Source organism: Psammomys obesus, unplaced genomic scaffold (assembly GCF_907164565.1).
Source record: "Psammomys obesus unplaced genomic scaffold, mPsaObe1.curated_primary_1811, whole genome shotgun sequence".
Classification (NCBI taxonomy): Eukaryota; Metazoa; Chordata; class Mammalia; order Rodentia; family Muridae; genus Psammomys; species Psammomys obesus.
In genome coordinates this window covers 15,306,286-15,320,140 of record NW_026585580.1, presented here as the reverse complement: position 1 = coordinate 15,320,140, position 13,855 = coordinate 15,306,286, and the positions used below count along the sequence as shown (strand labels likewise).

General features: G+C 42.0%; 1 protein-coding gene across 1 annotated transcript in view; it reads left to right on the top strand.

Moving 5' to 3' along the window:
* LOC129677375 (DNA repair protein REV1-like) overlaps nucleotides 1–9,566 on the top strand; it is a 32,300-nt gene extending 22,734 nt beyond the window's left edge. The window contains exons 4-5 of the mRNA XM_055608029.1: nucleotides 9,173–9,341; nucleotides 9,467–9,566. Of these exons, the coding sequence (XP_055464004.1) occupies nucleotides 9,173–9,341; nucleotides 9,467–9,566 (269 nt within the window). The remainder of the gene's footprint in view (nucleotides 1–9,172; nucleotides 9,342–9,466) is intronic.
* The last annotated feature ends 4,289 nt before the right edge of the window (nucleotides 9,567–13,855 follow it).

Genomic DNA, 13,855 nt, shown 5'->3' with positions numbered 1-13,855 from the left:
TTCTCCGTGGTTTCAGCTCATGTACCAGTTGCTCCATAGTCTCAACCATGCTTGATGCTAGGTTTTTGTAAATTTTGTTGATACATTTTTAGAGATGTGTTATTTCATTGTGGTCGCTTTATCTATCTATCATCTATCTTCTGTGTGTACGCATGTCATGGTCAGAAGACCGTCTTTGGTATTCCTCAAGAGCTTCTTGAGGAAATGTCTTGTGCTCCAATTTGCTGACTAGTGAGACTGGTTGGCCAGAGAGCAAAGTTATCTCCCTCCCAGTGCTTGGGTGAGAAGTGCATGCTGCGAAGACTGGCCTTTTTCTCTCTCTCCTGTGGGCTCTGGGGACAGCTGAGATCCTTACTCATGCATGGCAGGCAGGAGACTGAGCTGTCCTCAGCCCTCAACGTGCTTTTAATTTGTGTTTACTTGTTAATGTGTTAGGCTTTCACTGATGTGACTAAATGCCGGAAAGTAACAGTTTTAAGAAAGAAAGATTTATGTTGGTTCATGAGTTTGGAAGCGTTGCCAGAAACAGGACAGTAGAATGTGTGTGTGGGAAAAGCTGTTCCCTTATGGAGGATGGGAACCAGAGAAGAAATAGGAAGGCAAGGTCCCTTTCCCCAATGATACATCCAGATACACTGTATCTCAGAAAGTTTCCAGTCTCCCCAAGTAGCCCCATCAGCTGGCCACCAAGTATTCAGCATATGGCTCTTTGGGAAGTATATTTCAGACTCTGACAGTTACAGGTGTCGGTATTGAACAACCTTCCATGTATTTGTGTACTATTTTTCTCGTCTTTCCTAAACCATCTTTTGTTGTTGTTGTTGTTAGTTTCGAAGTATTTGCATTTTCCCATTATTTAAGAGTGTTTTTTATTTTTAAAGATATATTCTAGGTCTGTTATGCATGTGATTTGCTAATAATTTCTCAAGGTTTTTTTTTTTTTCCATCTGTTTTGCCGTGTCAAACATAATTTTAATGAATAATAAGTTACAGTGTAGCCACTTTCTTAATTAAATTTTTCTTCTCTAAATTTATGTTCACTTATTGGTTGGGGGAGGGTGTACACATTACATGGAGGAAGTCAGAGGAAAATTTGTAGGAATCAATTGTTTATTTTATCAAGTGGATCCAAGGTATTGAATTTAGATTGTCAGACTTGGCAGCAGGCACTTTTATTTACCCAATAAGCCATCATCTCTGCAGTTATTAATGGGTAATTTGTTTCATAAATTCTTTCAGATCTCCTCTGTTAGGTGCTCATAGTTTTGTGGCTCATTGTGAGGTTTGAGATTTGGTTTGATCTCCTCCTTCCCCAAACAGCCGCTTTATCTAGTGTCCTTTGTTGAATTGTCTTTTTGTCCTTGAATTACTTTTGTAGTTTTCACAAAACTCATTCGAGGCCTGGTGAGATGGTTCACTGGGTGAAAGTCCTTGCTGTGTAAGCCTGACAAACTGAATTTGAGCCTGGGAGCCATGTAAAGGTGAAAGAAGAGAGCCAACTCCGCAGGACTGGCCTCTGACCGCCACACTCGGGCTGCCCTGCACATGCGTCCCCTCCCCTATAAATCCCACTAACTAGATTAGAGCTCTCGTGTTCTGACTGTCTCTGGAATGTCCATTATAGACACACCCAGACATGTGCTTCAGTAATTCCTTAGGTGCTCCTTAATCCAATGACATCAATCATCAGTGGTCTCGTTACTTATTATTTGTTTTTAATAGTACTTTCTCCATTGCCTTTATACAAAGTCTACATGGGAACAGTGAATTATGACATATTTTGGCGTTCACTTGATAAAAATGTATCGTTTTACTCCTTAAATAAATGTTTTTTTCATTAGTCAGTAGACATTCAGATACATCCACGACATCAGCATTAGCAGGTTCGTAAACAGCCTGAGCTCTGAAATCATTCTGCAGTATTGAGGAAAGCCTCAGTTGTGGCTCTGTGTGTATTGTTTTTGTTAAGAACTACTGAAACTATTATTTTTTAGAATTGAAAATACTGAGGTTCAACTGAGAAATTCTAATAATGGTGGCCAAGCAAGGTTGTAATTGTAATTTTTACTTTTTTTAGGGCGAAAGCCCTGACTCTGGGAGTTGCAACAGGCTAGGCTCACGTACCTATTGCAATACATAGTTTAGAGATGAATAATTGGTAGAATTAGGAAAAGGGAATTTAATCAGTGTCTACTTCAGGAAAAACAGATAAGGGGTCCAGGGACTCCAAATCGGTTATTGTAGCATTGATAAGTGTTTTGGGTTGGGCAGAGGGGCAGTCAGGGCAAGGGGTGTCTGCTGCAGGAGTACTGTGAGAGGTGGTGGCCCCTCCTACAATCTCAGGCTTGGGAGAGAGGCAGGAGGGCAGCCGATGTGGGTGCTGGCCTCGGAACTGAGGACATCAGGCACACCAGGCAAGCACTCTGCACAGACTGCCACTCCTAGCCCTTGGCGAGCACTTACTGAGAACACTCTGTGCCAGGACGCTGTGTACATTGTGTCTTTAAAGAATATACATTGTTTGGGGCCAGTGACTATTTCAGCAGGTAAAGCCTGGTAACCAGGGTTCTTTGAACTCATATGGTCAGAGAGAACAGACTCTGAAAGATGCCCTCTCACTGCTATATGCATGCCATGGTACCCTTCTTCTATCTGAGCGCGCGTGTGCGCGTGCGCGCGCACACACACACACACACACACACACACACACACACACAGGCTGATATTTTTTAAGTTAGAAAAAAATTGTTTAATGGTTTAAGGAAATTAGCACTTAAGGTTACACATAAAATTTTAGTATTATTGATGTAAAAAAGTCACAAATTTTACGCAGCTGGTAGACTTTGTTGTTGAGGTGAGTACATTGCCCATATAGAAAGTATTTGTGTGTGTGTGTGCGCGTGCGTGCGTGCATTGTAAGGTTTGGAAGTTCTTGACGCATAAGCCTGAGGTTGAATTGTGTACACTAACTGTACAACTGTAGAAAATAAGCTTAACTTTTAAAAAGCTTTGTTTTTCTGTAAAACAGCATAATATTCCTTCATAGCATTGCTGTATTAGAGAGTAAATACAGAAGGTAGTAGGAAAACAACCACATGCTTTTAATTTTTCTTTTTATAGTTCTCTTTACCATTCGTTTGTGGTATTGCATACTGTATATGGAATATAACAGTATGCATTGAGAGCTAGAGAGGTCGCTAAGCAGGTAAGGGCACTGGCTGCGCTGTCTAAACTCCAGTGCCAGGGCATCCACTGCCCTTTTCTGGGTGCCAGGCATCATGTTATGTACCGACATGTGTGTGAGCAAAACTCAGACACATAAATACAATTAAATTTTAAGAGCTCATTTGCTGGGCAATGGTGGCGCACACCCTTAATTCCAGTGCTTCAGAGGCAGAGGCAGGGGGATCTCTGTGAGTTGACGGCCAGCCTGGTCTACACAGCAAGTTCCAAGACAGACAGGTCTACACAGAGAAACCTTGTCTGGGGGTGGAGGGCGCTTTGATTTGAAAGTGTTCCATTATGTCAATACAAGGCTTTATTGCATGAATCTGGTGAATAATTTCCTTGTTTAGAGATATAAAATTTGAACTTACAAGAACTAATTTTCGCACATTGCCTTACAAAAATTTCTTGTTAGAATGAGTGCTGTTTTCCTTTCTGTTAAAGTCCTCTGTGGAGTTGCTGAATTTCAGAAAAAGTGATTTAACGGACCTCCACTAAAATGTCAGTGGTGATTTGTAGGTAATGGTTTTTGTTAGAATATTGACGTTTTTAATCCTCTGGTTTACTTGAATTAACATTCAGGGAGGTTACATAGTGGGGCCTGGGGTGCCAGCTTTGCTGGATGTCTGAGGTGGTCTGCTCTTCACCTGGATGAGGCTCATGTGCTCTGATGTGCGATGTGGATGATAAGATTTGGAGAAGGTAGTCTCTCTCAATCTAGGATGTGTTTTGACTTTGACGCTTTCTATCCATAACTTGGCCAGGACATCACGGGCAGGCATATTGATGTTCTGACTGCCTGCTTGTTTGTCTGGATTGTTTAGACAGGATAGCTCTGGCTGTCCTGGAACTCACTATGTAGATCAAGCTGGCCCAAATTCACAGAGATCTCCTTCTGGCCTTTGCCTGGTGAGTGCTGGGATTAAAAGTATGAACTGTTATCTTACCCCTGGCTATCAAGGGCATTCTTGAATGAAAGCATGCTAAAGGCTGGCCACCAAGAGGAAGATTTTTAGGTGCACGATTGTGGATTCAAAACAATGTTGATGGTTTGTTTGAAGAGAACAGTTTGAATTCTGTGCTCTTCCCAACACCCTGCTTTGGGATAAGAAACGGATGGTGGTAAAGCAAGTTCTGTAACGCTACTGGCTGACACACGTGAAACACTTAGAGGCTAAGCAGCATTCCCAACTTCCAGACAGCTGATGAGTGACAGCTAGAGTGCGAGTCTCGTGAGCTCTGCCAGTCCTGCACAGGCCTCCCTAGTGCCTCATGTGCTCATGATGGCCTGACATGTGTGTCAGTGTAAGCCTTTGAGAGTCAGGTGCTGCCGCCACCACTTGCTCTGCGTGAAATGCTGAATTCCAGCAGGAGCCTGTGGTGCGTTAAAGATGTTGATGAATTTAGTAGACAAAGGTGATGATTATCAATGCTGTGAAGAAAAATTGTGTACTGCCAATCCCCCCAGCCCTGTATACATCTTCAGGGCAAGAGTCTTGCCCTCTACCTTCAGGTCACTGCACATCTAGGCAAGTGCTCAGGAAGCATTTCTTCACTATGTACTCCCTGCCAGCAATCTGGAGAAGTGCCACAGTTGTGTTTAATGTCGTGGAGATTAAGTGCTATTTCCCAAACATTCTTTTTTTCTAAATAACTCCACATCTGCTGAATCAAAGTGGAGTATTGAATGTAAAAATGAACTTGTGTAAATCTTCACTTATTATATGGGAGCATGTTATTAAAAAATAGAATGAATGAAAAATACTTTTTTGAAAAGTTTTAGGAAAAAAGGACAGGCAGTAGCTACCATGGATACCAGGCCCTTTCCTGGCTTGTAACCCACAGTGCATTGTTGGCATTTCAGTTGTTTGAAAATTAGAGCCACTAACATCTCTTGCCATTTTCTTATGGTCTAGGACAGAGCCTCAGTTTAGTGTGCGTGCAAACCCTGGAAGAGGTTCAGGTGTCGCCACTTTATGGTAACATGTGCCATGTGCTTCCTATGTGCCGGACTTGTATATGATAGCTCTAGTCGCTTATGAAGAAAGATGGAGAGCCCAGTGTCACATATCTGTGGGCACAAACAAAATGTGTTAAAGGAAGGTTAAACCCAGGTCAGTCAGACATCATAGTTGATCTTTCATCTAACAATAGTGACATTCATAGTTCACTTTATACTCAAGGACTAGCAAGAGCTTTCACATTTGAGCCTCTAAGAGTTCTGTTAAGTTTATCCAGCTCTACATATTTTCAAGTTCCAAATTGCAAGAATAATCAGATGACAGACAGCAGATGGTGAGAGCAGGGCTTCATGAGCATGTGTGGTCCTGACATACCTTTTGAATAAAGGACTGCCAGCTGTTTCCTGTCTTCAAAAAGACGTTTCGATGTCTCTGCCTGCCAGTGTGTGTGCCTGCACACCCATCATGGGGCTGCTGTGGAGGCGGAGGACAGCGTGTGGGAGTTGGTTCCCTCCTTCAGCAGATGGGTTTAAATCAAACTCAGGTCCTCAGGCTTGGTAGTAAGTACCCTTGCTCATTCATCGAGCCATCTCACTGCCAATTTCTAGTTTAATCTCTTAATAGAAATGGTTTTGGAAAGCCATAACGGAGTGCGTTACAGTCCTGTCAGTCTTGTGCTCTTCCTTGTACTTGTTGTCCCTGTCAGTATCTTACAGCCTGGTCACTGTGGTGTACTCACTCAGTTCTGAGATTCTGTACTCCAGGCTTGCTTACTCTTAGGCTCTTCCTTCCTTAGCGTCCCCAGTGCAGGCCTCACAGGCTCACTGCTGTAAGTTCAGGCAGACTGCTGCCGTAGCCAGGCTACATCTCCATGTTTACAGTAAGTCACTACTGCCATAGCTTATCTTTTGTGATTTTTTTAATTTTACTTTATTAAAAAGTATGTTAATCTGTCCAGTTTTTTATTCCACTGTCCGTCTTACTGGTCTATAGTTACACGTATTGATTTGGTACTCTACATTATATCTTTAAAACATACTGGACTCTAGAGTTTTAATGTTAAAAAACCACAAATAGGCCTTTTTGTTGGTGGTGGTTTAGAGAAGGGGGTCCCTCTATGTAGCCTTGACTGGCCTGGCCTGGCCTGTCCCAAAACTCAGAGACCCACCTGCCTCTGCCTCCCAATTGTTTTAGGATTAAAAGGCCTGTACCACCCTCATGTCTTAGTTTTTTATATTTGCTGAACTTCAAAATAATATTTGGGGCTTCTAGGGTTAATAAAAGAACTGTTCATCTTTCTGATACTTCACCAAGGTTGTTAACAAATTTTAACTTCTGTAGCCTGCATTGTGGCACAACTTAGTGCTAGTATTTGTCACTAATGTCACGAGTTATGCTGTAAGAATTTCCCGAGAATTAGATAGACCTCACGCTTCTAAATGGGTATGTACCTTTCGTTTCCCTAAAGATCAACACTTAACCTAATTAGAACATTGTCACAATAAAAACATTTGTTTAAAATTCAGACCGCTCTTGCATAGACCTAAAGAAAATTCATTGCTGGAACACAAGATGGATACAAAGGGCTCTGGTGGAAACATTCCCTCCAGGGAACAGCTATTGCTGGGGGAGATGTGATCTAGGGCATTCATTAGGATAATAGTGAAGAAAGTAGGAAATGTTTGAAAAGAGTTAGTTAATATGATACTAGCAATATGAATCACAACCTTAGTGAAACATACATGTTTCTTTTATGGGAAGCTATAAGCCACATTAATTTTTATCTTGGAAATTTTAGGTATTTAAGATGTTTTCTATACTTAGGAATATGAAACGGAATTGAAAGAAATAGTATTTCTTAGGGCCTGTGAGATGGCTCATTGGGTAAAGATCTTGCCTCACAAACCTGGTGACCTCAGTTCAAACTATAACCCACAAAAAGATGGAACGTGAGAACCAACTTCACAAAATTGTCCTAGTAACCTCCAAAAACAAATGCTGTGGCATGCTTGCTGTCAGAAGACTTTTCTCCCGGTGAGTGGAAGACATGTGACATTAGGCATAGTCTCCTTCCTCCTCACAAGGTCCCAAGATAAACCAGAGTTACCCTAAGCCAGTGGTTCTGAACCTTCCAATACCACAACCCTTTAGCACAGTTCCTCATATTGTGGTGGCCCTCAACCATAAAAGTACTTGTGTTGCTACTTCACAACTGTAATTTTGCTCCTGTTGTGAATCGTAATGTAAATGTCTGATATGCAGGAGGTCAGCTATGTGACCCCTATGGAAGGCTGCTTTGACAACCTCCCCATGGGGTTCGTAGCCTGCAGCTTGAGAGCCACTGCCTTAAAGGATGAGGCTTCTTGTACAGCCATGTATAAAGGGTTTCAGCAGAAAATGTGAATGATCCAACGGAGCCACACTGGAAGGCATGCAGAGGGCAGAAATTGACTTCCCCTGGCCCTGTGGAGAGAGCCGTCTTCCCTCAGCCTTTCTAATGTTAGTCTCTTCCTGGGCACAGTTCAGTCAGGGCAGAGTTGTATACAGCTGCTTGGCAAGCTGGATGCTCAGAGGAGCGTCCAGTGTCCCTCCTGGATTCCAAGGATGCTCCTGGACTCCTGTGAGCCGACATCAGCAGCCAGCAAGCTCTGCTATGGTGACCTACAGGCACAGCTTCACACGGGACAATAATGGTAGTTTGGCTCAGAGGCTAGTTCTGTATACCATGTGCTCACATACATCATGTACACAGGTAACAACAATAAAATAATACGATTTTCAATAATTTTTCCTACTCTAGTATTTTTGCATAGATGTATTTTTGATAGATGTATTTTTGCCTTTGATATTGACTAATTGTTAACTTTTAAAATATTTTTAAATTTTTATTAAGCTCTCACAAGAGGCAAATATATTAACAAGCCCTGTAGTGAGTCTGTTTATAGTATATATGAGTAACTATCTAAATCTGCTTATATTCTACTGAAGTACTTAATAAAGCCTTGAAAGTAAGCCATGAGTTGTTAATTTTTTTGTTTTTCTCATTAATACAATATTTATCTGTCTTCTGTCTGTCGAACCCTGAGCCAAGCACTTACCAAGACTTCCTGGGAAGGTTCAGAAAAAGGAGTATACAGGGCAGACAGGACAGGAGAAAACTGTGGAAGGCCAAAGTGGAGACAGCTGCTTCACATAGGGAAGAGGATGAGCAAGGCCACCATTAGGCCAAAGAGACCATGGCCGCTGAGAGGGCAAAGCCCAGAATTGCATAGAAGAGCTGTTGCTTCAGAGAAGGGTTCCTGACCTATCTAGTCATGAGGCTCCCAGAGCCAGCCACCACAGGTGTAGCAGCCCCAGCCTCAGTGAGCTTGGTGGCTATGCCGATTTCCCTTGAAATGGTGCTGGCTTGGAAGCTTGGCTGGAAATGAGTGGGCTCAGAGGATGTGGGACGCCAGGCTGTTGAGGCCCTCGGTTGTAAATCATGTCCACGGTCAATTCAGCTTCACAGCAGACAGCAGAAGACTCAGCAGCTGAGGGGAATCCTCATCAAGGACTAGGTAGCTACAAGTTGGAGCAGGCATACTTTTTCAGGGTTGAGGGGCCGTGGTGAGAGCTGCTCCCAGTGCGGAGAAGGCAGAGACAGGGCCACTTCAGTTTTTTAAAGCTTGAGACATACAAGATGCTAAGCATGCTAAAAAGCTTAAACATTTGTCTTACTAGTATTGGGCTCTTGTTTGGGCCCTTGTTTGCGCTGCTAGGTGTCACTAGCAGTAGATGTTTTTGTTTCAGTGTCTCTTACAGCCAGGAGAAACTAATGTGCCAAGGCAGCATAGCTTAATCACTGTCACTTGTCCCCCAGCTTTGTTTAAGGGCAACGTGGCCAAGGAGAAAGTGAGCTAGTATTGTTCTGTTTAAGAGTATTACACCTAACATTCCGCTGCCTTGTGCATTAAAGTATTAATATATTTCAATATTGATTCTTACAGATCCTTCCGCTGAGGAACTGAGAGATCTAATGATGTTGCATGGAGGTCAATACCATGTGTATTATTCTAGATCAAAAACAACCCACATCATTGCTACAAACCTTCCTAATGCCAAAATTAAAGAATTAAAAGGGGAAAAAGTAATTCGGCCTGAATGGATTGTGGAAAGGTAAGTTTAATTATTGGATAAATTTTAACCAGCAAGTTCTTTAAGATTTGCAGTGCTTTTTATTTCTGTTGTAAAAACCAGCCCTACCTTCAAATAGCATGTCTGCTGACCGAATCTAAACACAGGGTAATCCTTGGAGGCCAAATGATGTTGCCGCCTCAGCTGCAAGAGAGCAGAGGAGATAATACAGACAAGCAGCAGGAAGCAGTCATAAGCAGGACTTGACCTGTCAGGTATTACCTGTTCAACAAATGTTTATGTGCTTAGGTGCCAGGTGGAGTTCTTTGTACTTAGGAAGTACCAGTTAACAAAATCCTTGTGCTACTTCACGGAGCTTTTATCCTGTTGGGAGACACAAAGCAGTAGCTTTATGCAGAGTAACTGCATCTCTTTTTTATAAGGTGTTTATGCTGATCAGTTTTTGCCAACTTGACACAGCTTGTCATTTGGGAAGAGAAATTCCCAATTCTCAGTTGAGAAATTCCCTCCGTCAGTCTGGCAATAGACTAATCTGGAACATTTTTCTTGAAATAACCTCTTCCTCCCCAAGTTGCTTTTGGTCATGGTGTTTCTCAGAGCAATACAAAGCAGTGTATGTTTTTTTTAAAAAGACCCTTAGTATGTTAATATAGCAGGCTAACGTAGACTGGAGTTTTTCCGAGAGGGGGGTCTGAGGAGAACAGTGTGCGGTGGGTTTGTGACTTCGTTCTGTTTCAGTTGTGCTCAGCACAGAGGTGAACCTGGGTACTGCACAGGTTGTACACAGACGGCATCCTTCAGCTCCTTCCTTTCAGTAGTTCATTTAGTAGGTTTTCAGATTTTGAGGCAGAGTCTTGGTAGGGCAGGCTGGCCTCCTGCATCAGTCTCTTGAATGCTGGCAATTACCAGTTGTTGTTGATCATACTTTCTTATTTCTGTTAGACGTTTAGAAGTGATAAAATGTAATTAACGAGCAAATTTAGTTATAATCATTTTCTAACTTAAAATATGTCTTCTGAAACTTTGAACCAAAACTGATTTATTAGGCCGGGCAGGATGGTGCATACCTGTAATCCCACCACTTGGGGAGGCAGAGGCAGGCTGATTTCTGTGAGTTCCAGGCCATCCTGGTCTACAAAGCAAGTCCAGGACAGCCAAGGCTACACAGAGAAACCCTGTCTCCAGCCCCCCAAAGAAATTTGTTATTTGAGGTTTTATAATGTAAACTATATATATATATATATATATATATATATAAATTTATTAGTGAATTAATACTAAAATTATGACTATGCCTGGGTAAATTATAATAAGTAGTAGGAGTTCCTTAAGATATGGCTCAGTAGGTAATGTGCTTGCAGCAAGGCGTACGAAGACCTTCATTTAGATATCTAAAATCCATAGAAAGCCAGATCTGCAGCACATATGTGTAATGAGAGTGTTCCTATAAGGTGAGGGGAGGCAGAGGGTGGAGACTCTCTGGAAGCTCCTGGGCTGGCCAGTCATGTCCACAGCAGCATCCTATGCGGACACCCGGCCTCAGAGAAAATGGAAGGTGTGGCCTGGGTGGCCAGGGCTGCCTGCTGCTCTCCAGCCCCCAAATCCTTTTTTTCCGTAATTATAGCTTTAACTAATGCTAACACAATCCATGACCATACTCCACAGAGTTCATTTGTCAGTATATAGTGAATGAAGTCACATAAGTTGCTAAACATGAGGAGCAACTTGATGGTAGAAATGACTGCTCTTGGCCTCTGGGGATAAGTTTGGGTTCATGTCCAAATTTTTTAATTCTCTCTCTGTATAATCTGGGTTTAGAAACCTTATGCATTCACCTGAAACCATTGCTTCCTCTTGTAAAAGCATGTGGGTCCCAGAGAGTGGCTCGGCAGATACAGGCACTCACGGCCAAGCCTGAAGACCCAAGTGTGGTGCTTTACACATCCACATGGTGGAAGGCAAAGCCGACTGTTGCAGGTTGTTCTTTGACCTTCATGTGTGCTGTGGTAAGCCTACACACGCGGACACACACACTCTGAACACTCTAACAAAGTTAATAAATGTAGAAAACAGATGTGGATAGGTAGGTGTTCTGGTTACGTGAAAACCAGAAGTCATTTGTGCGGACTAAGCATGACGGACCATATGTGGAGGCATACTGTACAAGAAGCTACTGTCATTAACTGCTCTTCTGTAAACTTCCATTCTAAAAGGTCAAAAACATCTTACTTCTAGAAAGTCAGGCCTATCTAATAGACTAAAAGCTATAAAATTGGGGGAGATTACATTTATTCTCTTGTGCTGTGTTCTGTTATGTAGGATTAATAATCATAGTTTTTAGCTATGTGTCTCCTTATAAGACTTGTGTAAGTTCTCAGGGTAAGTAGTTAGCCTCACTCCAGAGAAGAAATACATTGTCACAGACAGTTCTGCCAGTGTTCCACGGCTAGAATTCGGATCTGAGTTTGTAATACTTTGATTTGGAAAGTTTGAGGGAAACTTGACAGAACCAGGGGTGAGAGGGCTTCTGCTAAGTGGGCTTTATCTGCTTACAGTGATATTTTCACTGTTACAGTTGTTTTCTTGTCAGCAGTCCTTGCTGAGCACAGCTAAGAAGACAGCATGATAGGTAAAGCAGCTGAGACGTTACACGTTCTAAAACAAACAATTCAGAGTTAATCCATCACCTCTCTAAGTGAGTAACTTGGCCTGTTGGCCTCATTTTGGATGAGACGATAAAGTCAGTAACTGGTTTGTCCAAGGAAAAGCTGGACTCAGAGTTCAGATTTTCTGGCTCCTGTGTATGTCTAAGCTATGCCGTTTGTCCTTGGTGCGGAGGAGTGGACTCGGGTGTAACTGGGTCATTTTTGCACATATCTTTTGTGGGAGAGCATAAATCTTAATCTATAAAGTAAGTATCAAGTGTCTGTCATTCATTGCAGCGTTCAATTGTTTTAGTTACATTGTAAGACTTTGGGTTTTTATACTCCTAGTCATGTTGATCTCTTCTCAGCAGCATTTTTGTTACACATACTTGGTTATACGTATTTGTTATTTAATTTAACAGCTGGTACATACTATTCTTTTCTGTAGTTGTTTCCTCTTTTTCTTTGAGGAGTCTTAAAGGTGTTTAAAGTATGGTCTGGAGAGATGGCTTAGAGGTTAAGAGCACTGTCTGCTTTTCCAGAGGTCCTGAGTTAAATTCCCAACAACCATGTGGTGGTTCACAACTGTCTATAATGAGATCTGGTGTCCTCTTTTGGTGTGCAAGTCACACATGCAGGCAGACATTGTATACATGATAAGTAAATATATCTTTAAAAACAAAAAGGTGTTTAGAGTGTTGCTTTCGTTAGAATTCCCTCAGTGCGCCATTAACCCCAAGCTAATATAGGCCTGATTAGAAAGCCTTGACTTCCAAGAGTCCAGGGAGTCCTGTAATGAGCAGTCTGTGTATATTTGTTTAAAGTATAAAATTACTTCACTGAAATATTTGTTTTGATATTTTCATAAGACAAACTTAATGTAAACCTTGAAACATAGTGTGGAGATGCCCCTGTGACGACATCCCTTTTGCCCATCTGCCCTTTCATGTGCCTTAGGAGCACAATTCAAGAGTTTTGTCCTAACTTCTTACTGATTGCTTTCAATTTTCTTAACTGGGCTCTTTGTATTCAGTGCTGTGGGAATCAGCCTCCTGGGATCAAGTACAGACCTAGATGAAATGTGGATAGGGTAGATGAAGATACTGTTTTTGTCTCAGTTTACCCCTGTTGACTAGAGTTTGCTCGCTTGTCGGACTGTTCCCAAACAGTGCATCAGCTTATTTATAATAATGTACTTATAATCTGTAGGGTTTTTTGTTGACACAAACTAAATCTTGGGCCTCTAACTAGATTCAATGTAAGTATAAATGTGTATTCCACATTTCATCTTGATGTTTACATTCTTTTACGGCACTGTACGTTCTGAGATTATTTTTGATAGACTTACTCCAGCTAACACCAGTGTTTCAGGCTCTCTGTGTCTCAAGCACTCATATACTTCATTAGAAACCATGCTCTTGGAGCTAGAGGACTCAGCAGTTAAGAGCAGTGGCTGCTCTTCCGGGAGTCCCAGGTTCAGTTTCCAGTACCCACATGTCATCTCTTAACTGTGTCTAATTCCAGTTCAAGGCACCCGGCACTTCCTTCTGGCCTTCGGGGCTATCAGGCAGACACATGCAGGCGTAAAAAGTGAAAAAATGAGTAAAACATATGTTCCTCGACCTCCAATATAGAAAGAAGGAAGAAAATACTGTGGACTGTATAAGAGAAAGCAGGAAGCCATAACCATATTCCTTCCTTTCTGAGCTTGTGATAATTTGGTATGGGACTAGAAAGTTGAAGTAGTTCAGGATGGGCAGAGTGGCTTTGAGTTCTGGATGTATGAGGATACCGTAATGCTGAGGCAATTAGTAAAGACGAGCCTAGTTGTTTTCTCGGCACATCCTTAGATTTTTATCATCTGAAGCCCGCTTTTAAAAAAAAAAAAAA